We start from the raw sequence: 24433 nt of genomic DNA, 5'->3' as shown, positions 1-24433 counted from the left end.
ATAAATGGAATAGAATTAAGAGTCCAAAGTAAACCCTCACATTCATCGTTAGTTGATTTTCAACAAGGATCCAAAAACAATTCAATGGGGAAATAACAGCTTTTTCAAAAAATAGTGCTGGGACAAGTGGATATCCACATGCAAATGAATGAATTTGGACCCCTTTCTCACACAATATGCAAAAGATAATTCAAAATGGATCAAAGACCTAAATATAAGAGCTAAAGCTATAAAATCCAGAGAAGAAAACCTAGGTATAAATCTTTGTGACCTTGGATAAGGTGATGGTTTCTTAGATATGACAGCAACAGCACAAGCAACAAAATTAAACACAAATTGGACCCCACCAAAATTAAAAACTACAGCTCTAGTCTCTACAGTTTGGCTCTTAGTGCAATGAAGCATACAATGCATACACACTCTGCTGTTTTCCCTGCAATCTCTCCTTCTGAAGCATTCTTAAAATCGAGTAGAGATTGATTAAATAACCCATCAAATTTGAACTTCGTTATGCAAACAGGAATCAGGATTGTGCTTTCAAGGTTCACAGATGTTTTGGGCTTCGATACTACATGGTAGCTTAACAAAAACTTCCTTTATAATATTCTTTTTTTTTAATTTTTTATTTATTTATTTTTATAAACATATAATGTATTTTTATCCCCAGGGGTACAGGTCTGTGAATTGCCAGGTTTACACACTTCACAGCAATCACCATAGCACATACCCTCCCCAATGTCCATTTCCCCACCCCCCTCTCCCTACCCACCCCCCCCGCAGCAAACCTCAGTTTGTTTTGTGAGATTAAGAGTCACTTATGGTTTGTCTCCCTCCCGATCCCATCTTGTTTCATTTATTCTTCTCCTACCCCCCTAACCCCCCATGTTGCATCTCCACTTCCTCATATCAGGGAGATCACGTGATAGTTGTCTTTCTCCGATTGACTTATTTCACTAAGCATGATACCCTCTAGTTCCATCCACGTCGTCGCAAATGGCAAGATTTCATTTCTTTTGATGGCTGCATAGTATTCCATTGTGTATATATACCACATCTTCTTTATCCTGCAGCCTTCCTTTATAATATTCTAATTGCAGTTTGTTCTGCCAGAATCCACACCACCCTACACTACGCTTATCAGATGTAAAAACAGAAACTAAAAACCTGTCCAAACTTTAAAATCACCATCTTCAGCCAAATCAAAAATCAGAGCAGAGGTAGTGAAGACAGAGGCTGGATGGTAGTATCCTATGTTAAAAGAAGCTTCACCTCTGTACTTTATGCCTAAAGGAAAGTGAGTTTTTTTTTAAAGATTGTATTTATTTATTTGACAGACAGAGATCACAAGTAGGCAGAGAGGCAGGCTCCCTTCTGAGCAGAGAGCCTGATGTGGGGCTCAATCCCAGGACCCTGGGATCATGACCTGAGCCGAAGGCAGAAGCTCTAGGCAGAAGCTCTAACCTACTGAGCCACCCAGGAGCCAAGGAAAGTGATTTCTGGGCTCAGATTTCTTGGAGATACATGACAGGAAGTCCCAGGCAGTCATAAAGACCAATGCTGACATGGTCCAAATATTTGGTTCTAGCAGCAGTAGGGAGCAACATCATAGTACAGGGATTGGCAAACTACAACTAAATTGTTAATTGGCATGGGGCACCTGGGTGGCTCAGTTAGTTGAGCATCTGACTCTTGATTTCAGCTCAGGGTATGATCTCAGTTTCATGAGATCAAGCCCTGCATTAGGCTCCACACTCAGCAGGGACTCTGCTTGAGATATTCTCTCTCTCTCTCTCTCTCTCTCTCTGCACCCCTCCCCTGCCTCTCTCCCAAACAAACAAACAAATAAACAAATAAATCTAAAAAAATTAAAAAATAAAAATAGTGTTACTGGCGCACACACAGCCACACCTATTCATTTACACATTTACATATTGTTTATTGCTGAATTCCCACCAAAAGAGTTGAGTAGTTTCTACAGGAACTATATGGACTTCAAAGCCCCACTTATTTACTATCTAGCCTTTTGCAGAAAAAGTTTGTCAACCTCTGCTGCAGAGCATCAGTACATCAGTCCTGATATCTCCATTCAGCGTTGCACAGCGTGCATCTCCGTAAACCTGTTCCAGCTTCAGTGTTCCCACTCTCAGCTGATGACATTAATAGCTACCAGTTCTCCCAAAAGAGAAGTCCCTCTCCCCTTTACACTCAATCTCCATCTACTACTTCACTCCCCATCCATCACTGCATCCTGCCACTTCCTTCCACCTCCTCACAGCATTTTGCATCTGAGCGTGGCTTTCCATTTCCACTGCCATTACCTTAGTCCAAGTCACAATCATCATATGCCAGATTCCTAACCAGTCTTCCTACCTCAAGTTTTGTCCACTTTCTGCCTCCCATTCATCTTTCACTTGATCCCCAGAAAGATCTTTCTAAAGTCTAAGTCTGATCCTATCATATGCATAATCATGTCAGCAGCTAAGATTGAATGAGCCCTAACTATGTGCTAGGCATAATTCTGAGTGTTTTGTATGTAGTAAGTGATCGTTTTCTTTTTTCAAGAGTTATTCATTTTTTTTAAAGATTTTATTAACTTATTTGAAAGAGAGAAAGCAACAGACAGAGCATGAGTGGAGGGGAAGGGACAGAAGGAGAGGGAGAAGCAGACTCCCCACTGAGCAGGGAGCCTGATGCAGGGCTAGATCCCAGGACCCTGGGATCATGACCTGAGCTTAAGGCAGACGCTTAACCAAATGAGCCACCCAGGCACCCCTATTTATTTATTTGAGAGAGAGAGAGAGCATGCATGCATGGAGGGTAGGGGGAGAGGGAGAGAGAGAATCTCAAGCAGACTCCCCACCAAACACAGAGTCCAATACAGGGCTCAATCCCACAACCCTGAGATCAGGACCCAAGCCAAAAATCAAGAGTTGGACGCTAAACTGACTAAGCCAAGCAGGGGCCTGATAAGTGATCTTCTTCCTTTTTTTTTTAACAATGAAACAACACACTCTGATAAGTAATCTTAAGTCTCACACCAACCCTAGGGGGTAGATCCTGTTTTTATCACCATTCTTCAGATGAAAACACTGAAGAACAAAGAGTACCGATGCAATCTAGCTCCAGATTCTACAGTGGAGGGTCTTAACTACTCTACTACTCTAAACACACACAAATACACACACTCACACTCGCACACACACACATACATTAAAAAACATATTGCTTATGGCTCCCTATCTCTCTTAAAATGAGCCATACTATTTACAGTGGCCAAAGGTTATCATTTTCACCTTCTGTAACCCTTGTCTACTTCTCCAGCCCCAACTCCTGCCATTCACAGCTTTGCAGTTCAAGCTGCAACCACCCCAGACTGCTCTAGTTCCTCGTACAGGTCATGCCTTTAGTCATGTCATCTCCACTACTTTCGCTCTTCACTCCCTTTCCCTCTCCATAATTTCCCTTCCCTCCCTACACTTAACCAGCTTCTACGTATCATGTAATGCTCCACTCAGGTATCACCTCCACCAGGGAGCCTTGGCTGAGCAGTCCAGATTTGCTTCCTTTGTGCTCCCATTATGTTTTGTTCATATCCACTTTAATTTTAAGCCCTTACTATACTGTTTTAAAACTGCCTTTTTAAATATCTGTCTCCCTCACTAGACCGTGCACTCCCAGTGCCCTTCCCACAGCATCCAAACATCTTGCTTTACCCTTCTACTTTTCTGTACTTTTTTAAGGACTTTTTCATCCCAGCCTCTGGCATAGGTTATAATGCCAAGAAGAGTCGTAAGAGACTATAGGATTGTGTCTTTCTGTGTGATACAGGACATGTTGGGGATCATAAGCATTTTTGAACAAGATGAGATCACATAATAAAAAAAACTTAGAGGTTATTTTTGGTAGTTTCATAATAGTAAAGTGCTTTGGGGTAGTCTAGACTTCCAAATATATAATGGCTCAAACATACTAAAATCCTCTCAGGCATGTAACAATTCAAGGCAGATATCGGCAAGGTAGTTCTCCCCTATATGGTCACTGACAGACATGAGCTGACAGAAACTCATAGGTTATGCTGGTTACCATATCCTAGTCATCAGAAGCAGAAGAAAACATGGAGGAACACACATAAGACCTCTATAAGCCAGGCCTGGAAGTACCCCATCATTTCTCGGCAATCCCGGTATTAAGAACTTAATCATGTGGCCACATCTGACTGCAAGGGAGACTGGAAGGTGTAGTCCAGCTGTGTGCTTAAGGAAGAGCAGAATGGTTGTAGTGGGAAGCCAGTGACCTTCACAGATATGCCAACAGTAAAGTTGGGCTAGTCTACCTTGGGTGTTCGGTAATTGATGGAAGAATTTGATTTCCTTTGTCCTAGTAAGCTATATAGTACAGCTCTGTTTAACCTTTCCCATGGGAAGCTGGGAAATATGGGCAGTATTTAAAATCACAGCTGACGGCTGAGCTCCCTATTGAGTTGCTTACCAGGAAGTGGCAGTTTGATGATGACTTGCAATGCTGATGATTCCTTAACTATTAATCACTGACACTTTGGAGATTGCCATTAAGTAAAATCCCAGCTGGGTTAGTACACAGTGTTGTAATTTGGGCCCCCGAATACTGTTCCCTCTTCTGCATGTCTAGACTTGAGAGGGTGTTAATAGATGGCAAAGCAGCAAGCTGATTCACTGCTAGCCAACCAAAAGGTGCTCGAAACCAAAGCGGGAAAGAGATAAAATCAAGCAGGGAACTCATTTCCATTCTAAACCACAGCCACAGGCATGAGCTTATTCTCTGCCAGTTTGTGTTTTCCCAAACATAGTGCATGTTTGTTGATGACCTCATGTAAGCTCAGGGAATGAGTAAAAGTGAACCAATTTGAAATAAAATGTCCCCATGATTCTCTGCTAAGAGACATGGATATTCCCAGAAAAACTATGTAAAACAGCTGCCCAGGCTCTACTCCCAAGGGATGCTCATTTAGCTGATCTTTGGTGTGACCTGGGAATCTGAATCTTTTAATGTTCACTGGATGATTCTGATGGGAAGCCAAAGTTTGGGAACCATTTCTCTAAGATGATGGGAGAAAGAATAGGGAAGCATGCCAAAGCACAAACCCAACAGAGTGATTTTGCCTAATATATGAAACAAATAACCCTATGGAAAATCCAGTCTCATAGCTTGACATGTAGAGCCATCTCTGGGGTTAGATCCATTCATGGAATCCTGGAAAATAGACTTCTTCTGGGGATTAGCCATGCAGCTGCCTGTAAACTAGGAGAGGTATTATGAATGTAGACTTCCCCCTGGACATCCAAGATGCCTAACTTGTTCTCTTTCTTTCCCAGTTTGTTGCTCAGCCTAATTGCCAACAGTTACTTGCCACCCTGTGGTATGATGGCTTCCCTGGATGGCGACGGAAACACTGGGTAGTCAAGCTGCTTACCTGCATGACCATTGGGTTCCTGTTTCCCATGCTGTCTATAGCTTACCTGATCTCACCCAGAAGCAACCTTGGGCTGTTCATCAAGAAACCCTTTATCAAGTTTATCTGCCACACAGCATCATATCTGACCTTCCTCTTCATGCTTCTCCTGGCTTCTCAGCACATCGTTAGGACAGACCTTCATGTACAGGGGCCTCCCCCAACCGTCGTGGAATGGATGATATTGCCTTGGGTTCTCGGTGAGTCAAAGAAACCAGGAGCTATGGCTAGATTGCCTGCTGCTCCTGTTTAAAGACAATAAGTACTGGAATAGGCAGGTGGACCACCCCTGAATTAGGACATCTTTTCTTTGTGCCATAGGGAAGCCCTTTGTTGGGAGTCTCAGAAATGTAGTTCCTTCTTCCCCAGACCCCGTCTCTTAGTATTACCTGGCTCACAGTGAGATTGACAGTGAACCCAGGGCTTAATTCTGCTAACCTAACATCTTCAAGGAGAGGAAATTATCTGTCAGTTGGTGTGGAAGAAAAACCAAGTATCAGTCAGAATGGGTTTCAGCTAAGCTAGGCAGAGCAAGTGTTAATCAGTCTATTCAATGCCCTTCCTATAACTCAAGAGCACTTGAACCTGTTGCTTTCTTGAGGCTACCCCACAGAATCCCAGTGCTTATTCAGGGTCCACATCCTATATGGGTAATGATTCCACAATCAGGAGGGGAACCTGGGAAATTGACACAATTCATGGTAAAAGTAACTTTACCAGTAGTCTCTAAGCATGGCTAGATTGCATTGGACCCTCCAATGCATTACTATCCTCCAAATCCTTGCTACTCAAACTGTAATTCCCAAATCAACCATGTCAGCATACCACTTGGGAACTTGTTAGACATAACAAGTCAGAATCTCAAGTCCCACCCTGTATATAGGGAATCAGAATCTGAATTTCAACATGATCCCCAGGTGATTGACATGCACTTTAAAGTCTGAGAAGCACTGCCTTAGACCACAGCCACAGCTTTTACTGGTTTCTCAATTCCAAAATTCAAGAAACATCTACGTCATCAGGCAGAATTCCACAAACCCCCCACACACAATGAGAGGAGAACGGAGAAAAGAGGATTCTAAATTATTTGGGGCCCCATTGCCTAGTGTCAGCCTTAACATCCAGTAATTCAGTTGGCAGTTAGCTAGTTCATCTCAAAACTTACTAAGTTTTCCCTCCAGCACATGGTGGAAACTGAGGACTACAGGATAATATTGACCTCACTAGTCTATTAACGAAATTAATGTATTTCCTACTTCAAAATGGGAATAGGTTAGAATCAAGCACCCACAATTGCAGCAGCATTCCAGTAACTATAATAGCAACGCTAAAAGTGAGTAGCATCCAGAAAAATATAACATATGAGCATCTTCGGGTAAAGCCTATCAAGTTTGGTGAGTCCACAGCTGAGAAGTGACGGAGGAAAGAAAAAGAGGCACATTATTATTATCATCTCTGGGAGCTTCACTCCAGTGATCTCAATTTATTCATTGTTTCTGACTGTCTTTACTCAGGGGAATCCTACTCTGATGACTATGATGACTATTTTGACCCTGTCTAGAAATAAACCTCTTGCCTCCATTTTTTAGGTTTCATTTGGGGGGAGATTAAGGAAATGTGGGATGGTGGATTTACTGAATATATCCATGACTGGTGGAACCTGATGGATTTTGCAATGAACTCACTCTATCTGGCAACCATTTCATTGAAGATTGTGGCCTACGTCAAGGTAAATTGGAATGTTTGCCATTTTTCTTACACAATGATTTGGGTTACATTAAGCTTTATCATGGGGAGCATGAAGAGTTTAGGGGGAAAGTGCCTTTGACAGTCCAGTCCATGCAGGAAAGTACCATATAAATAGACATTCTTTCAATAGTTTGTAAGTAGTTTCCACTTAAGAATAGAGCAATTTGCAAATGAATCTTTAGCTTCTTAAACTCTGACAGTAGAAGGATCTTCAGCCACCCACCCATCCACCCAGTTAGTGTTTGAATCCTTTCTACAGTATCCTTGCCAAGATGGTCCACTGATGTTTCCATAGGTCAGGGACAGAAAACACACTGAATTCACAATCTCTGAAAACCTCCATCAACACTTGTCACTTCATTAAAAAGTGCTATTTTGTTTTTCTAATATTATTTTCCCTGTGACACATCCATTAATAATCTTTCTTCCCTGTGGGGTCAAACAGAACAAAGCTGTTCATTTTTCTGAATAGTGCTTGCAGTGTGAAGCCATCTCTCCCTAACTTGCTGATTTGACTCTTAAAGCTAAGTATTCACACTTCCCTCAAGTGTTCCTCATATGACAGGTAGCGGAACCCTAGAAACTTCACTGCAGGAGACAGAGATCTTTAATCATCTCTCCCTCCCTTATTATTTCTGGCATCAGGATGATCATTCAAGCTGTTATAAATCCAGTTTTTTGAGTATCACTCAACCTATGCCTCTCTACCAATTCAGATATTGAATATGTGCACTTGCACCCACCCACCCACCCACACACACGGGTTATCTTAATGCTTTTCCCACATAATGTACAGCCTAAATTATCCTGAAAAATAACTCAGGTCCAACTTCTCATATTGGGTAGTCCCAGGCTCTAGGTTCAGATTTGGTGCTCATTAGATGATAGAATGGCTGGCTCCTTCTACCCTGAGTTGAACTCCTCCAGCATGAGGAAAAGCTGACAATTCAGTCTCCAAGATTGTCTAGTCAGTCATGCTTTTTGGCACTAACTCCCACATTAAGGAGTTTTAGAATGGGAATATGGCTGTCCCCCAAATCTCCAACAACTTATTTTTATATCCTTAATATGCATATTGTATAAATTTGAGGACCTTGGGAGCTAGTTATGTGGAACATGAATATTGAATGCAGTCATGAAACATTTTTAAAAAAAGCCAAAGAGTATGCCTTATACTTGTGGTGATCATTTAACACATACTTACAACTTTCTTACAAGAAAAAGCTGGTGAGGAAAATGTTTGAATCTCTCTGGTTAATGTGCCTGGATGAAATCCATGTGATTTTGGCACTCTGCTGACTAAGTAACACTGTTTGCCTTGGGAAAAAAAAAAAAAACTCTTCCTTTGGAAGTGGTAGTTATTCACAGGAAGGACAACAGATTATCAATCTAGAAACTGGTGGGTTTTGCTTAAACAGGAGAATTTAGAATAAATGATCAAGAAAAGGATTTACTCTTGGGGATATAAACATGTGTCTATAGATTCCCAACATTAACTAATTTTATAACCTATTCAATTTCACTGGCAGGGATTTCAAGGAGCTAGAAATTCCCCCATCACATAGTGGAAGGATAAATCAACTATACTAAATACTTAACCCAAAGGATAAATACTTAACCCAAAGGAAACAAAACTGCCACAAAGTTGGAGTTCTTCTCCAAAAAAAAAAAGGAGAATTTATGAAGCAAGACATGCCACATGCAGATTTGGATTTGCAATGAGAAACTGCAAATGGTCAGTCTGGTCTGCTCATCCATAGAGGCATACTAGTCTGAGAAGAACTTCTCCAAGTAGACTAAGACAACCTCTATGAGGTAAAGCCACAAAAGCTGGTACCCATGCCCCTTGAACCATTTCTGGTCACTGTTGTACTAAGGCAGTACAGAAATGCCATGGGACAAGCTGTTCTTAGAGAAGATCCTTTATAAGAGCAAAAACAATAGTCAACGATATATATATATTCCACTGCACGTGGTCTGCAACAACAGAAACCAAAAGGCAAGGCACATACCAAAGTACTCAAAAGGAACAAATACACATAACATCGGCCCTCAGTGCCCCCCAGATAATCCTACGAATGGAGAATAATTATCCTTGTGTCTTCTAGGATAGTACCACCTAGATTTATCCCAAGACCACCTTATCTGAACTTTGATACCCATTGAGTTATGGCCCTTTCTTCATCCAGTACGCGGCTGAAGACACAATCTCCCACTCCGTCCTTATTATTATTAAGGCCCTACCTTAGGCTGGCCCTCTTCATATTTTGCTTCTGAAATGATAGACTCCAATTTATACCCCTTTGAAAGACATGGAGGCCAATTTTCAATCTGGATTCTATCTCAAAGAATATAAGAAAAATTACTTGCCTCCTAGTATCACTAAGTAAAGAATCAGGAAACCTGAATGTAATCCTTGTTCTGATACAATCTAGATTACCATAGGTCATCCTTCTACCTCCTTGAGCCTAAGATTCTGCCTCTGCAAAATAAGCAGATTGGACTAGATCAGTGGCTATCAGCCTTTTAACTTTTTCCATGAAACCATATCTTGAAGTTAAAACTTATTCAGAACTTCAATATATGAGAGAGCTCAAAGATTGAATTTGGATTGAGGAATCAATCTTCCAAGCCTTTTCTCTGGCTCCCAGAGTGGCTACAAAATGCTTCTACTAAACCTTCAGGCTTCAAGGAACACAATTTGCAAACCACTTGTGTTAGACCAGGGGCCATCAAACTATGGTCTGCAGACCAAATTTGGTCGGCTGCCATATCCATTTGTTCACTTATTCCCTATTATTTCTACAACGAAGAGTTGAGTAGCTGTAAAAGGGACCATATAACCCACTAACCAAAAATTTCTGCTATCTGGCCCTTGACAGAAAAAGTTTTGCTGACCTTGATGCTAAAAGATCTCCAAGTTTATTCTTTGCTTTCATATTCTATAATATCTTCCTCCAAAGGTAAAGACGTAAAACACAGATTTGCCATAAGAATCATTTTTCATACTTCCGAATGTTCTACAAATCCAGATTCCCTGTCCCCCGGGCACCAGACTTCCCTGTGCTTACAGCTGTGATTACAGAGGGAGGAAAATCCTGAATTATGAGCTGTGCAGGTTCCAGTTGATAATATCTAGTTCTAAAATATAGGTCTGTTTCATTATTAATATCTCCATGTCTCAGAGCTCAGAACTTCTAAAGACCCATCTAACATATATGCTGTGATATCAACTATCATTTGAGTGAACAATTAATAGAGATAATACTAGACCAAGTGTGTTGAGATCACAACTTTAGGCCTGGCTCTGCCACCAGCTTGCTGTGTGATGAGAAGCAAGTCACTCTGCCTACCTGGATCTCAGTTCTCCCACTTGTAAAATAGGCCTGAAGATGCCCACCCCTCACAGCAATGCAGCCAATGTGGGGTATTTTTGGTGCTGTTGTTTTGGGAAGGAAAAATGCGGGATATAAGATTTGGCCAAGAGTATATAAAACAGATTAGCTACCTAAAGTTCATCTGAAACAGAAGCACAAGGGTGGCAAGGTTTCTCTCAACTCCTCTGACAGAGAAGAATATTGGATACACACAAATGATTTTAACAACACCAGTTTTGTCAGTTGTTGGAACTGAACCACAGTTTAGAAATGCTAACAATATAATTTGGCCCCCAATGCAACATTTTCCCAGAAAAGTTGTTTACATTTAGTCCTGAGAAATTGTGATATTTAGATGAGAGCTCAAGGCAATATGCTTTGGATTGAATTCCAGGCAAAATCTACTTCTGTCTTGGGGAAGGTAATAAGCAAATTCTTATATTTCTATAACATCTCTCCTTATGGAGTACACACTCTCTCACATATGGACACATAATCACAAACCTGTGCAGTGGACAGGAGTAGATACTATCCTCATTTTACGGTGAAATGGAGAGATACAGGCAGTTTTAAGTTAACAGAGCCCAAATCGGACATAAGGCCTCACAGTGAAGCTATCTTTCTATAAAGCTGCTCCCAACATTCCAGGAGCTAGAAGTCCAGGATGGAGCTGAAAAATGGGTAACCAACCCCTGAAATACTGGCTCTTCCTCTCCTTCAACCCCCTGGCTCTTCATTTGTACTAGAAGGACATGTGGACTTGTAGGGCTGTCAAAGGAACTATAAAATACATGCCTACACCACCATGTGGAGCAGTACTAAATTCACTACCTGGAAGGCTTACATGCTATTTGTAATAGAATGAAATACATTACAGACTGCTAAAATTCAACAGAAAACTGAGTAATGGCCCTCTAAGGTTGCTCTAGCAGCCCCAAACTGCAAGTCAGCAAGGAGGGCAGGATGAACATTGCACACGGAGGAGGCAGAACCTATCCCTCATCCTTCAGTAACTACAAGTTGTCTGTGGTACTCAGAAGGAAATGGGGCACTGGGGAGGTAAATCTGATTTGAAATCTCATTAGGAAGCAGAGTAATTTGTCCCCACTACCTTGGGCATACCAATGGCTCTGTTCCAGTGACTCTCCCCAACAATCTGGTAAACTCATAGTCAGAAAATGTCTGTGGATAAACCACAGGTGGTTGCTCCAGATGATTGCTTCAAAATTCATTTTTCTCTGTGTATATGCAGGGAATATATTTGGGTGAGAGTGGGAGGAAAAGAGTTATTAACATCATATATTGATTGGATGGGGAAGGGAGACAAACAGGGCCATGCACAAGGCCTGTTGTATAAATGAATGCTTGATGCTTACTTTGGTGGCTTTGTTTGGGTACTAGACAAGAGAAAAGAAGAAAAAAATTTATAAATGCTCACTGTACCTCTCACCTTGTGTACTTGTTTCTTGCAGTATAATGGTTCTCGTCCAAGGGAAGAATGGGAAATGTGGCACCCGACCCTGATTGCAGAAGCACTCTTTGCAATATCCAACATTTTAAGTTCGTTGCGTCTCATATCCCTGTTCACAGCCAACTCCCACTTAGGACCTCTGCAGATCTCTTTGGGGCGCATGCTGCTTGATATCCTCAAATTCCTCTTTATCTACTGCCTAGTACTGCTGGCTTTTGCCAATGGATTGAATCAGCTTTACTTTTATTATGAGACCAGAGCGATCGATGAGCCAAACAACTGCAAGGGAATCCGATGTGAGAAACAGAATAATGCCTTCTCCACGTAAGAACCCCCTCCCTGGCCTTTTTCTGCTTTCTCTTTCTTTGCTCTATTTTCAGTCCATAGCTTTATCACTGTTTCTTGACAGTCCACACAAAGCTTACTTATGGATCAACCCAAAGGATTTCTTGCTATAGAAACCTTCTTCTCGCTATAGAAAACTAAGAGAGGAAGCAGTTAGGTGAGAGAAGAAAGAAACACATACATGGGCTCCCAGGAACTCCTCTAAAGAGCTAGTTCTAAGCAATTCTGGTAGCATCTCGTATTTTTAAAGGAATATTTGAAAAAGGGGTAAATAATTCCTCACTCCTAAAAGCATCACTAACCAAGGAAATGAAAGAGCAAGGCTATTCCTCTGAACAAGTGATTACCAAAGCTAAATTACATATTCTGAATCAAGAACAAAGAAAAAGGAGGGATGCAAGAATATCTTAATGTAGACTGGGATATTGTGATGTATGATAAGAAATGTGTATTTGGCCTTCCTGTTTCTGGCACAGAGCTCCTAAAAGCCTTGGAATTTCCTAAGGGCCAAGAATGACAAAGGCGTCTTTTGTTGTGTTAAGAAGGAGACTTTAGGACAACAACCTAAGGATGGAGGCTGGTTGCCAGGGGAATCAACCTTATGTGACTAAAGGGTTGAAACATTCAGCCCCACCCCTCAACCACCAGGGAAGGGAGGGGAGCTGAAGACTGAGTTTAATTTAACCAGTGGCCAATGAATCTAATCAATCGTGACTATTCAATGAAGCCTCCACAAAAACCTTAACAGACAGGTTTTGGAGAGCTCATGGGGATTTGGGGACAATAGGGTGTCTGGAGAAGGCATGGAAGCTCACAGATTTGGGTCAGTCTGAGTTTGGACCACTAGACTCAAAATCACCCCTCAAGGTAAAAATTGTAGAGGACAACAGGAGGTCCCTGTAAGACCTCTGGTCACCAAGAAGGTGGTCAGTGTGGGGGACAGCAAAATCAAGAAACTACTGAAACCAGAGAATTTAGTATGAAGGAATTATTTTCATTTTGTGGATATCATCAGCTTCCTGAAGACCCTTTAGTAAAACAGATTACGAGAGTAACCAATTTAGGAGCTGTGCCTTTGATTTTGAATACTGTAGAGTGGAAGGGCATGTTTGGGTTGATACAGGACCCATAGCTCATGACTAAACAATCACAGATGACTATAGGTGATCCAGATACAAAGGAGGCTATTCCTAAGGGAATGACCAGCCCAGTTAACTGGATAAAAGCCCCTGTAGGGTGTGTTTACCCTGAGAGGGGGGACTTCTCAATTCCCCCTATCAATGCCAAGTGGAATACCCCAGATGAAGCCGCTGACATGCTCCTATGTAAGATACATGGAAATGACTTCAAGATGACTGAGAAATCTTCCTGCTGAATATGCCCATTACTCAGGTCATGGTAAATGCTGTGGTTAAGGAGCCTCTTTCACACAGGCACCCCATATAACCTTACTGCTGCAAAACCAAAAAACACTCTGGGAAACCTTTGCAATTTGATGTCTCAGCTTTCTCTCATGGGTCTTAATAAAAATATTAGGTTAATTAACAGTAGAATAGGAAGAGGCCACAAAAGTGGAAGCTTTTAAACAGTTATTAAGGAATAAGGTGAATAAAGCAAATATTGAAAGGAGCAAAACAAAGAGGAAACAGAGAAGAGTCCCAGGACTCATCCCACAGGATGGAAATCTTTAGATGGTTATTAAGAACCGAGATGAATAAAACAGACTTTGACAGGGTTAAAGTAAAGACTTTAATACAACACTCTCAAAGGTTTGGATGGCCAAAGGGACTCCATACTGGTCCCCCAACATTAAAGGGCCCAAAACAAGTCTACTTTATTTATCCCAGTTTGGAGAACTTTAAAAAGCCAGCAGGCAAAAATTACAATGAGAAACCTAACCAACAATCATTTGGGGCGGTGTTTGGACAAAATAAGTTAAAGACTGACAAAAAGGCTAGGGTTCCTTGGCTCAAACTCTAGCTAGGAATCCAAAGTCTTCTGTATAAGAGTGGGTAAAATGGTTAGAGGGTGGAAAAGAGAAGTTTCTGGACTCATTCATACAGAGCTCCTCCTAACTGTAATACCAAAACCCCTTGGTGATGCCCTGACTCAGGCTACAGTTAGATTGAGAAAATATAAAAATGTAAGGGTAGGGACACCTGGCTGGCTCAGTATATAGAGCATGTGACTCTTGATCTCAGGATCATGAGTTCAAGACCCATGCTGGGTGTAGAGCTTACTTAAAAAGAAGTTAAAAAATTAAAAATGTAAGCATCGGGGCACCTGAGTGGCTCAGTTGGTTAAGCAACTGCCTTCAGCTCAGGTCATGATCCTGGAGTCCCAGGATGGAGTCCCACATCGGGCTCCCTGCTCAGCGGGGAGTCTGCTTCTCCCTCTGACTTTTCCCCTCTTGTGCACTCTCTCTCTCTCTCATTCTCTCCCTCTCAAATAAAATAAATAAAATCTTATTTAAAAAATGTAAGTGTCAATAGGATCATAAAAGTTAGAATGTTTGAACAGGCTTTATGTAAAAACCCTGTGTCTCCTTTACCTAAATGCTTTTATGGGAATGGATATTATGTCTGGCTGGGGAAAACCTCCCCTATCTACTATTACAAAACCAACGCCTGTCAGTGAAATCCTAATAGAGACTGGAGGTAAGACCATAGGAGTTGATGGGATTAAGGTAAAAGTTTATAGGAGAACTGGTATGTTTGAACAGGCCTTATGCAAAGTGGTTGCATCCCTTCTGCCTGATTGCATTGTGGGGATGGACATTACATCCTACTGGGGAGTGTTTCTCCTACCTAGTATTCCAAGACAGAACACATGCAAATCCACCCTTCAAGCAATATTAATGGGGCATGCTTCATAAGAACCAGTATGACTGCCTGAGTCCACACAGTGTGGAATAGAAGATGGAATGCTGGGAGGGACAAATTCTCTGAGCCATAGGCCAAAGCAGAGCATAGACAGGGCTTACAATAAAAGCCCATGAGCACCTCCCAGTGACACCTATATGTCCTCTCATAGGAGTAAGCTAGAGATGGGACAGGCTGAAAGCAAGATTAGAATCAGTTCACCTTCTGGGATTAGTTTAGGTTCCCTAGCATGGATCAGACATATCTCCCTTTTCCCATTTGGGACACAAGGAGGCAGCTCATTAAGCTGTCCATGAGTCCACTGCTGCCAGACACATGGAGTTTGTGTACCTTTTCTTTGTAAACGCAACGTCTCCTTCCTTAGGACCTTCAAGCCTCCAAGATGGCTGTTTTTTCTGACAAATCACTGTTAGGGGAAACAAACAAGAAGAAAATAAGCACACGATAGGAAATTTGTTAGATTCCAAGAGAGGTCCTGGGTTTACCCTAGACTCAATGTCCTGTAACATGTCCATCTCAACCCCCCAGTTCTGGAAAGTGCCACTCAACACTGGTATTCACAGTAATGACCCCAAGCTCATGGGAGGGTTTTAGTCATTAAACTAAACTACATTTTTCCCCTTAATCCTATAAACTAAGGCAGTTCAGTGCCACACAATTCAGATGTCCTAGAAATGTGTTCAATAACAAAGACCAGAGGAAAAAATGAGTTTCTGCTCACCCGCAAGTTGCACCAATAGAAAGGGGAAAAAACAATGCTACGTAGCCTACTCCTGTTATTTGTTTCTAGCAGCATTTCCTAAAATGGGTTATAAATAACCACAGTTCATGGGGATGTTAAGAGACATAAATATGATCCATTGACTTTTGGAAATGTTAGGACAAATTTTAAAGGATTTCTTAACTGTGGGTCTTCTTAGATACTTCATTGTGAATCCACGGTGTAAGGAAAGATTACCCCAAATGCATTGGCCAGGATGATGTACCAATGAACAGAGTTTGAAAAATGTTGGCTCACTCCATTGCCCATTTTCAGTCCCCACCCCCTTCACTAGGCCACACCCCCTGCCTCTTTTCCCAGAACTCAAGGGAAAATCTTGCATGGGGAAATGACACTCATGTGAAAGGAAAAAAAGAAGTCAAATGAGTTGATGAGGAGAGAGTGGGATTTTTGGTTAAGCCAGCCGGCAATGTGTAACGGCAACCGGTCACCTTGCTAGTGCCTCTTGGCTAGGCCCTGCTTCCTCTCCTGCATTACTCTAAAGGCAGAACTCCTATCAACCTGTTTTCAATATGAAGAGCAATGTTGTGGTAGTTTGAGCACCAAGAGGCTGCATTTGTTCACATCGAAGTGTGCAATAGAATTGAACACCTGAATGTGAAGTGCCTTCCAGAGGCCAGGTCCCCTGCCAATTGCTCTTTCATGTAAACTCTGTTGAAGAAGTTTATGAAATGCCTTCTTGCAAGTTTGTACAGTCATTATTAATATCCCTGTTGCCAACTTACATTCTGCTCCCATCACTTGCCCAGCAGGGACAATAAACAAGAATGGGGACCTGGCACACTCAAAATTATACCTTGGGGCATCAGGTATAAAGAAGCATTGTCATACTGGAGCCAAATCAGCAGTAATACCACCTCAACTTTTCTTCTAGGTGTTGATTTTTTTTCCTCCATGGAAGTCTGGCTCAGCTTAACGTTTTCCTTTAAACACCTCAACTCCGGCATTTATAGTACCTGCTAAAATATACACTATTTGGTCAGAGCATCAGGAAAACTCATCTTTTAAGACAAAGAGAAAGCAAGCTCATTTATATATCTGACATAAACTATGCATCGGCTTATTGTTATCCGTTTCCTTCTGATTCTCCAGAGACGCCTTTGCTACTATTTGGCTTTAAAAAAAAAAAAAAAAAAGATATTTTTCGCAGGCACACATTTCAGGAAGACCTCACCATCCTTACTGACAACCACATGACCGTACTATCGGCAGTTTTAAGTCTAGTACTCCATCCTGGGGACACCTCGCCTTCATCTACTATTGAGAGAAGCAACCGGGAAAGCATCAGCATTCTGAGGGCATAGAACCTGCGACAGAAAAACAGTGGAAGTGGCAAGAAGCTAACTTGCCGATCTTATGTCTCTTTCTGAAGTTCCAGCCCTCAATTCCAGATACCTCCCGAACGCACATGGCTGTGCCCCCGGCGTTTCACGCACAAAATGTCCACAGCTAAATTCCGTTATCTCCATATCCCCACCCCAAACCTATTTCCCCTTCAATTCCTCATCTTATTAAATGCCACCAGCCAGAATCCTAGGAGTCATTTATGACTCTTACCCTCTTCGTCCGCAACTCGCCCAGTCTCTCACCAAGTCCTGCAGCGGAACTTGGTAAATCTCTTTTGAATTTAGCCTTTACGCATATGCGCGCTCATGAGTTCACGTGGGTGCGTGCGCATGCACGTGTGCCTGCGTGGGTGTGCACACGTACACGCATGCGCACATACCCCCCCACCCCACCCCCTCAACCCCCAACCCCATCCCCTTACCCCCCCCCACCATCCGGTCTCCCTGCTTCCAGTCTTCTTTCTCCTCCAAACAATTTCCCACCTGCCTCACAGAAGTTTCTTCCTAAACACCAGTCTTATCTTTTTACCACCCAGCTTCATGCCTGCCAGGTATTGAAATCTTCTCCAGTATAAAATCCAGTTCTTAACCACAACATACAGGACCTTGATAATCTGGACCCCACCTTTCCAGCCTCTCACTCCTCTTCCCCATAGGCAATACCTTGTTTTTCCCAACTACAGGAGAGCAACTTGGCCCTATGGGCCTTTGCACATCCCACACCATTCCCTCTGCCTGGCTGGAATGCCCATCCCCACCTGGCCAGCCTGGAAAACTCTAACCCATCTTTCAAGCCTCTGCTGAAAAATAACCTGCTCTTCTAAGTCTCTTCTTACCCATTCTAACCCCACTCTCAGTTACAGTCTCCTTCTGTGTTTGTTTCCTATGGCATTCTAAGCACATCTCTGTGACAATATAACTTGTATGTTAGTCGTTGTTTGCTCTTTCACCCACCAGACTGAGATTACCCCACTTTAGAAGCCTTGTACCTACCACAGAGGCCTAAGACATCATGATGTTCCATATGCCCATCCTATCTTCAATCTAGATTTACGTCTGCACTGTCCCTACTCATATGGCCATACTGAAGATCTGAGAATCAAATATTAACACATGCAAAGCACTTAGCACAGTGTCACTCTGCTGATCCACTTTTAGCTTGCTGTCAGAGAAAATCCTTGGCATTTCTCCTATATCCCTCATCCTGAATTTGGGCACTTGGCCCAAGAACAAAGCTTTACATTAATCCCTATTAAATTTCCTCTTGTTAGTACCAGCCCATTGCTCCATGCTTCTGAAACCTTTCTGAATCTTGGTCTTGTCATCCCATCTATTTGTTATCGCTCCCAGTCTTGTGTCATCTGAAGATCTTAGAAGCTTGCCATCTATTCTTATCAAAAGCATTGATAAAAATGTCAAGACAGGCTTGATATTCACTGGGTGGAATATTGGACAGCTATTAAAATGATATACGTGCAGATTCTATATATACACAAAAAGTAACATACCCCAAATGTGTAACTCTTAAAAACACAAAAATTGTACACACTATGATTGCAGCTATGTACAACTAGATATCCAAATGGATGACAATCTATAAAGACAATAAAGAAATGTAAAGGTTGACAATAATCATGAAACTATCTAATATTTACTGAATGTTATATCTAGACACTAGTACAAATGAGCTTTACATGAATTAACTCATTTAATCCTCACAACCATGCTATGAGGTAGGCATTATTATTATTACCCATTTTACAGATAGAGAAATTAGGGTACAAAGCAGTTACACAGGTTGTCTCCAGTCACACAGACGATAAGTGGCAGAGTCAGGATTTCAATCTAGGCATACAAACTGCAGTCTGTTCTTTTATCTAGGGATGCAGGTGTAAGACTTGTTTTGTGAAGTTACACAAAATTTGTGGAAAATTTAAATAATCACGAATACATACAAAGCCATAGCAGGTCATAGCAGTGACAGAGCAGGTCACTTGGGACCTCCTCGTAGACCAACTCCATTCATTTGTGGCTATTCCTACTTAATCAGTAGAGATTTCTCTACCCAGCATTCAGCCCATATTTTCCCATCTTATTGCATGGATACAAACTCAGTCCCCATCAAGGGTTCTTCATGTTTCTGGCCAGGTTTTAAATATTGTTGATTGTCTCCTGCTTTTCCCCCTATTTTAAGTTCATAGCCTTCCTGCTACTCTTATCACAGGAGGGTGCCAATTATTTGTACTTTCCTTAATACTTCTCCCATAGGTACTTCTCCCATCATCTTTAACAGATTTATTCAACAAACATGTATTCAGCAACTGCTATGTGCCAGCCAATGAGGATACTAAGAGGGCATCCTTATCCTCAAGAAGTTCATAGTCTAATGAAGAATATGAGTAAACAATTAGAATAGCTGCCATTTTTTAATTAACATGTAATGAATTATTTGTTTCAGCAAAATAGTTACCATTTTTAAAGCTTATGCCAAACATTGTGCCTAGTGCATCATATACGGTATCTTATGTAATAGGGAAAAGTGGTTAAGCATGTGGGCTCCAGGACCAAAAGAGCCTGGTGCAAATCCTACCTTTGCCACTTCCTACCAGTGTGCCCACTCTTCGCTTTAGTTTCTCATTTAAAAAAAATAAATAGTAGCTATTTCATAGGGTTATTCCAAGAACCAAACATTACAAGACAAGCAAAGCATTTAGCATAGTGGCTGACACATAATAAGGGCACAGTTAATGTTAGTAATTAGTATTTATCCTTCTGATAAACTATGGTATGGTGTGCGTAAACAATAAATCTTGGAACACTGAGAAAATAAAATTAAATAAAAAAACATTTTAGAGATGAGGAAACTTGAAGTTTGAAGGTATTTAAGTTTTCCAATCAAATAGTTGATAAGGGCAGGAGTCTAAAATTTTGCTCTTAGCCACTCCCCTATACTGTCACTAAACTGTGATATATGCCTTTGTGGAATCAGGCTAAGGTACTGTGGGAGAACAAAAGAGGGACATCTAACCCAGCCTCATAAGGAAGGAGGCAGGGCAGGACAAATAAGAGGTGGGCAAAGAAGGAGACAGGATGAAACTGGAGGCTAGAAGTTGGGAGCATGGCAGGAGCATTCCATCCAGAGTTAGAAGCTTAGGAAATGCATGATAGAATAAGAAATTGCAAGTCTGGGGAACTGAAGAATGGGCATGTGAAGTCCAGGATGACATGACTGCTCGATCCCAGGACCCTGGGGTTATGACCTGAGTTGAAGGCATACACTAAACCACCTGAGCCACCCAGGCACCCCTTACTGAATGTTTTCTATGCTCAAGGTCATTCAACTTCCAGAGACCCTGGTTTTTCAAACTACCTTTCCAATTTGCTGCAATTCCTTTCTGTTTTTCTGAACCACACCCACCCTGGCTTCTGCTCTCCAGCTACCAGCTAGCCGCTTGTGCTATTGCTGGCCTCCCACCTGTCCTGATTTCAGGTGGCCCCTGGCACATCCTGGTTGTGCCATCTTAGTAAAACCAGACTCCTGAGCCCCTTATCTTTCCTGTTTTAATCCTCTGCCTGGCTCTGTAATGTACTGCATTTCCTGGCCTTGACTTTTAGTCTCTCCTGGAAATTCGGATCCTGTGCTAAGTCTGACTTGCCATATTCTGGTTCTTGTGCCAACCGGCCCCCTGAACTCCAGTCTCTCATCTTACTTTTGATTCTTTAAATGCTTCACCAGCCGGCACTTATCTTCATCAGATAAAAAGCAAATTTCTTCCTTCTAGGCTAGCAAGATGATGCTGGAAGAATCATGGAAGTTACCTATGATGATAAAGAGAAGAGCCATGCAACTGGTTGAAAAGGGCCATGTGCATGTTGCCCAGACAGCCCTGAAAGAGACTCCATGAGAGTCAGGCCAGTGCAGACAGAGCACAGCCTTCATCAAAATGACTAACCCCACGGTGCTGCCTACTGGCTGGGCAGTTGTCGATGGGACTGGAGTCTTCTAGACTTTAATCCACTGAGAATAGTAATAGTAATAGCTAATAATTATTCATTCATTTATTCAACAAGTATGATCCAGTGCCTATCATGCGCCAGGTACAGAGTAGCTGTATGTATCTGCCCTCCTAGAAGTTACATTCTAGTGAGGATGGACAGAAAATAAACATTTAAATGAAAAATTACTTCTTATAAGTTTAGGGAGTTTTAAATGTTACAAAGAAAGTTAAATGAGACGGGATGCCTGGGTGGCTCAGTCGGTTAAGCATCTATCTGCCTTCAACTCAGGTCATGATCCCAGGGTCCTGGGATTGAGTCCTGCATCAGGCTCGCTGCTCAATGGGGAGCCTGCTTCTCCCTCTCCCTCTGCCTCTTCTTCTGTTCCTGCTCTCTCCCTCTATCTCTCTCAAATAAATAAACATCTTTTTTAAAAAAGACATAGAAAAAAACTGGTGGAGCTACTTTTGGTAGCGTGACCAAGGAAAGCTTCTTTGAGGAATTGACATCTGAGCTGAGACTCCAGTTACATTAGGGAGATGGTCATGCAAAGATATGGGGAAGACCACTTCCAAATAGAGGGAATCGTTAAAACATTTCCCACATACCCTCTAAGTGAACCCAGGAACAAATGTCTAAGCCTCTCAAAATACATTGTACACCCCAAAGCAACATATTTGGAGGGCACATGGGTGGTTCAGCCAGTTGGGCATCTGACTCTTAATTTCGGCTCAGGTCATGATCTCAGGGTCGTGAAATTGAGTCCCGCATCAGGGTCCATGCTCAGCAGGGAGTCTGCCTGCCTGTCTGTCTGTCTCTCTCTCTCTCTCTCTCTCCTTCTTCCTCTACCCCTCCCCCTGCTCATGCTCTCTTTCTCTAAAAAAGTTTATTTAAATGAATAAATTTTTTAAAAAAATTAAAACAACATATTTTGAGCAATAGAAAAAGGGCATCAAATCTTGAAAGTAGCATTTCTTATGTTCTGCCCCTCATCTGTGTGCTTGAGAAATTGTTGATTTCTGCTACCCAGAGTTGGCTGCCTTTTACTGCTACCAGCACAGACTTCTGAATATGAGGCCAAAGAAACCCTAGACACTGAAAACATATCACTGCAAACTTACGTATTTGGAGACTAGAAGAGGAAACAATAATTTGTGAAGCCATCTAATATAAAATAATGCAGTGGTTTGGGGAGGTCAGATGGAATTGGATTTGAATTTTGGCTCAGCACTTACAGCTGAGTGACGTCTGGATCTTTGTTTCCTCAGCCACAACAATAAAGTTTTATAAGGATAATAATGATCATGCATGGAAAAGTGCTTAACATGTTTATAGATAGTAAGTTCTCGGTAATTGTTAGTTAACATAGTGTTTAAAATAATCTACACGGTGTGTTAGTTCAAGGATCCCTAAGCTCCTCCACTGAGCTTAGCACCCCCCTGGGCACTGTCAGAAGCATGAAAGAAGTATCAGAAATGGTAACTTGTTCACATTCACTTGGCTAGCAAATGACAGAGCTGAGATTTTAACCTAGAACAATCTAACCCAAGCCCCATATTCTTAACTACTCATTTACTGCCATTGTGTAATTAGAAAGGTGATAAATCACATGGTCTCAAGATGAAAGAGAAAGTTTGGCAAAGGAAGGAGCCCTGGAAATAACTCTTAGAAAAGCATAGGCTCTGTGTAGACTGAGAAGAGAAAGAAGGTATTCCAGGTGGAAGGGGAAAGCCTAGGAGACAGAAAGGGTAACAAACAAATGAACCCACCTGATTGCATTGTGTGGGGAAAGAGACCAAAATAGTGTGACATCATCAGTCTCCCTGTTGGGACATAAATCTGACAGGCCCCTTATTAAGCAGATTCCTTCACATTTTCTGTCTCTTTTTCTTGCCCTTCCTAGAAAATTAACTAACCTGCTCTTCGACCTCTTTCAGGCTCTTCGAAACCCTCCAGTCACTCTTCTGGTCTGTCTTTGGCCTTTTAAATCTCTATGTAACCAATGTAAAAGCCAGACACGAGTTCACAGAGTTTGTGGGAGCTACCATGTTTGGGACATACAACGTCATCTCCCTAGTTGTGCTGCTGAACATGCTGATTGCCATGATGAACAACTCCTACCAGCTTATTGCCGTGAGTACCTTCACTTTACAAGGATGATTGCTTCATTGCAGGAGTGGTCACATTGGCCCCAGAGCCCACTGGAAGCTCAACGAAGCAGTGTGTCTGCGTTGAGTATTTTCCATTAGCTTTCCCAGTTGTTAGAGTGAACAGTTTCTCTCGAAGGCAGCTCGGTTTGGAATCTGAGTCCATTGAATCTCAGTCATCTAGAAGAGGATGTTCTAGTTAATAGGACTTTCTGGTAGCCTCTTAAAAATATGTTTAAAACTCTGAATCCATTTTCTTGCCTTAGAAAGGAGAGCTCAGGAGGTATGGGCACAGTCTGGTCCCACTAATCTCCAGGGTAGATTGAGCTGATTGGATCCTTTGGCAGAAGGGTCTTCTCTCCCTCTTCACTACAAACATGTTCCTCACAAAACTGAGCATTCCATTGCCAAAGACAAACTTCTCAGACAGAGAGTGACTCTTTTTTGATCAAGGATAGATGAGTAATTACAATCCACTATGTGACCCACTTTAGTAGAGTCAATCACTGAATCTTTTTTTGACCATCATGCTACCATTTAGATCAACAATATTACCCTAAACGAGAAATGGTGAAGGTATAGGACATATGGCATTGGGTAGGTTTAAGGTGTACAATGTGATGATTTGGTACATATATATTGTGAAATGTTTATCGTATTAACATTAGTGAACACATCCATCACCTCACATAAATGATCTTTTTTGGTGAGGACATTTAATATAGCAACTTTCTTAGCAACTTTTAAGTGTACAATACAATATTGTTAACTAGAGTCACCATATAAGACATTAAGTTACCAGAGCTTATTCAGCTTCTAACTGTAAATTCATACCCTTTGACCAATATTCA

At 41.8% G+C, this 24433-nt stretch overlaps 1 protein-coding gene across 1 annotated transcript in view; it reads left to right on the top strand.

Moving 5' to 3' along the window:
- TRPC5 (transient receptor potential cation channel subfamily C member 5) overlaps positions 1-24433 on the top strand; it is a gene marked incomplete at both ends in the record, with an annotated part of 129366 nt that overhangs the window by 75072 nt on the left and 29861 nt on the right. The window contains 4 exons of the mRNA XM_080795175.1: positions 5352-5688; positions 7078-7217; positions 12087-12409; positions 23373-23568. Coding sequence (XP_080651301.1) covers positions 5352-5688; positions 7078-7217; positions 12087-12409; positions 23373-23568 — 996 coding nt within the window. The remainder of the gene's footprint in view (positions 1-5351; positions 5689-7077; positions 7218-12086; positions 12410-23372; positions 23569-24433) is intronic.

Source organism: Martes martes (assembly GCF_963455335.1).
Source record: "Martes martes genome assembly, chromosome: X".
Lineage (NCBI taxonomy): Eukaryota > Metazoa > Chordata > Mammalia > Carnivora > Mustelidae > Martes > Martes martes.
This window is presented reverse-complemented; position numbering and strand designations above follow the sequence as displayed.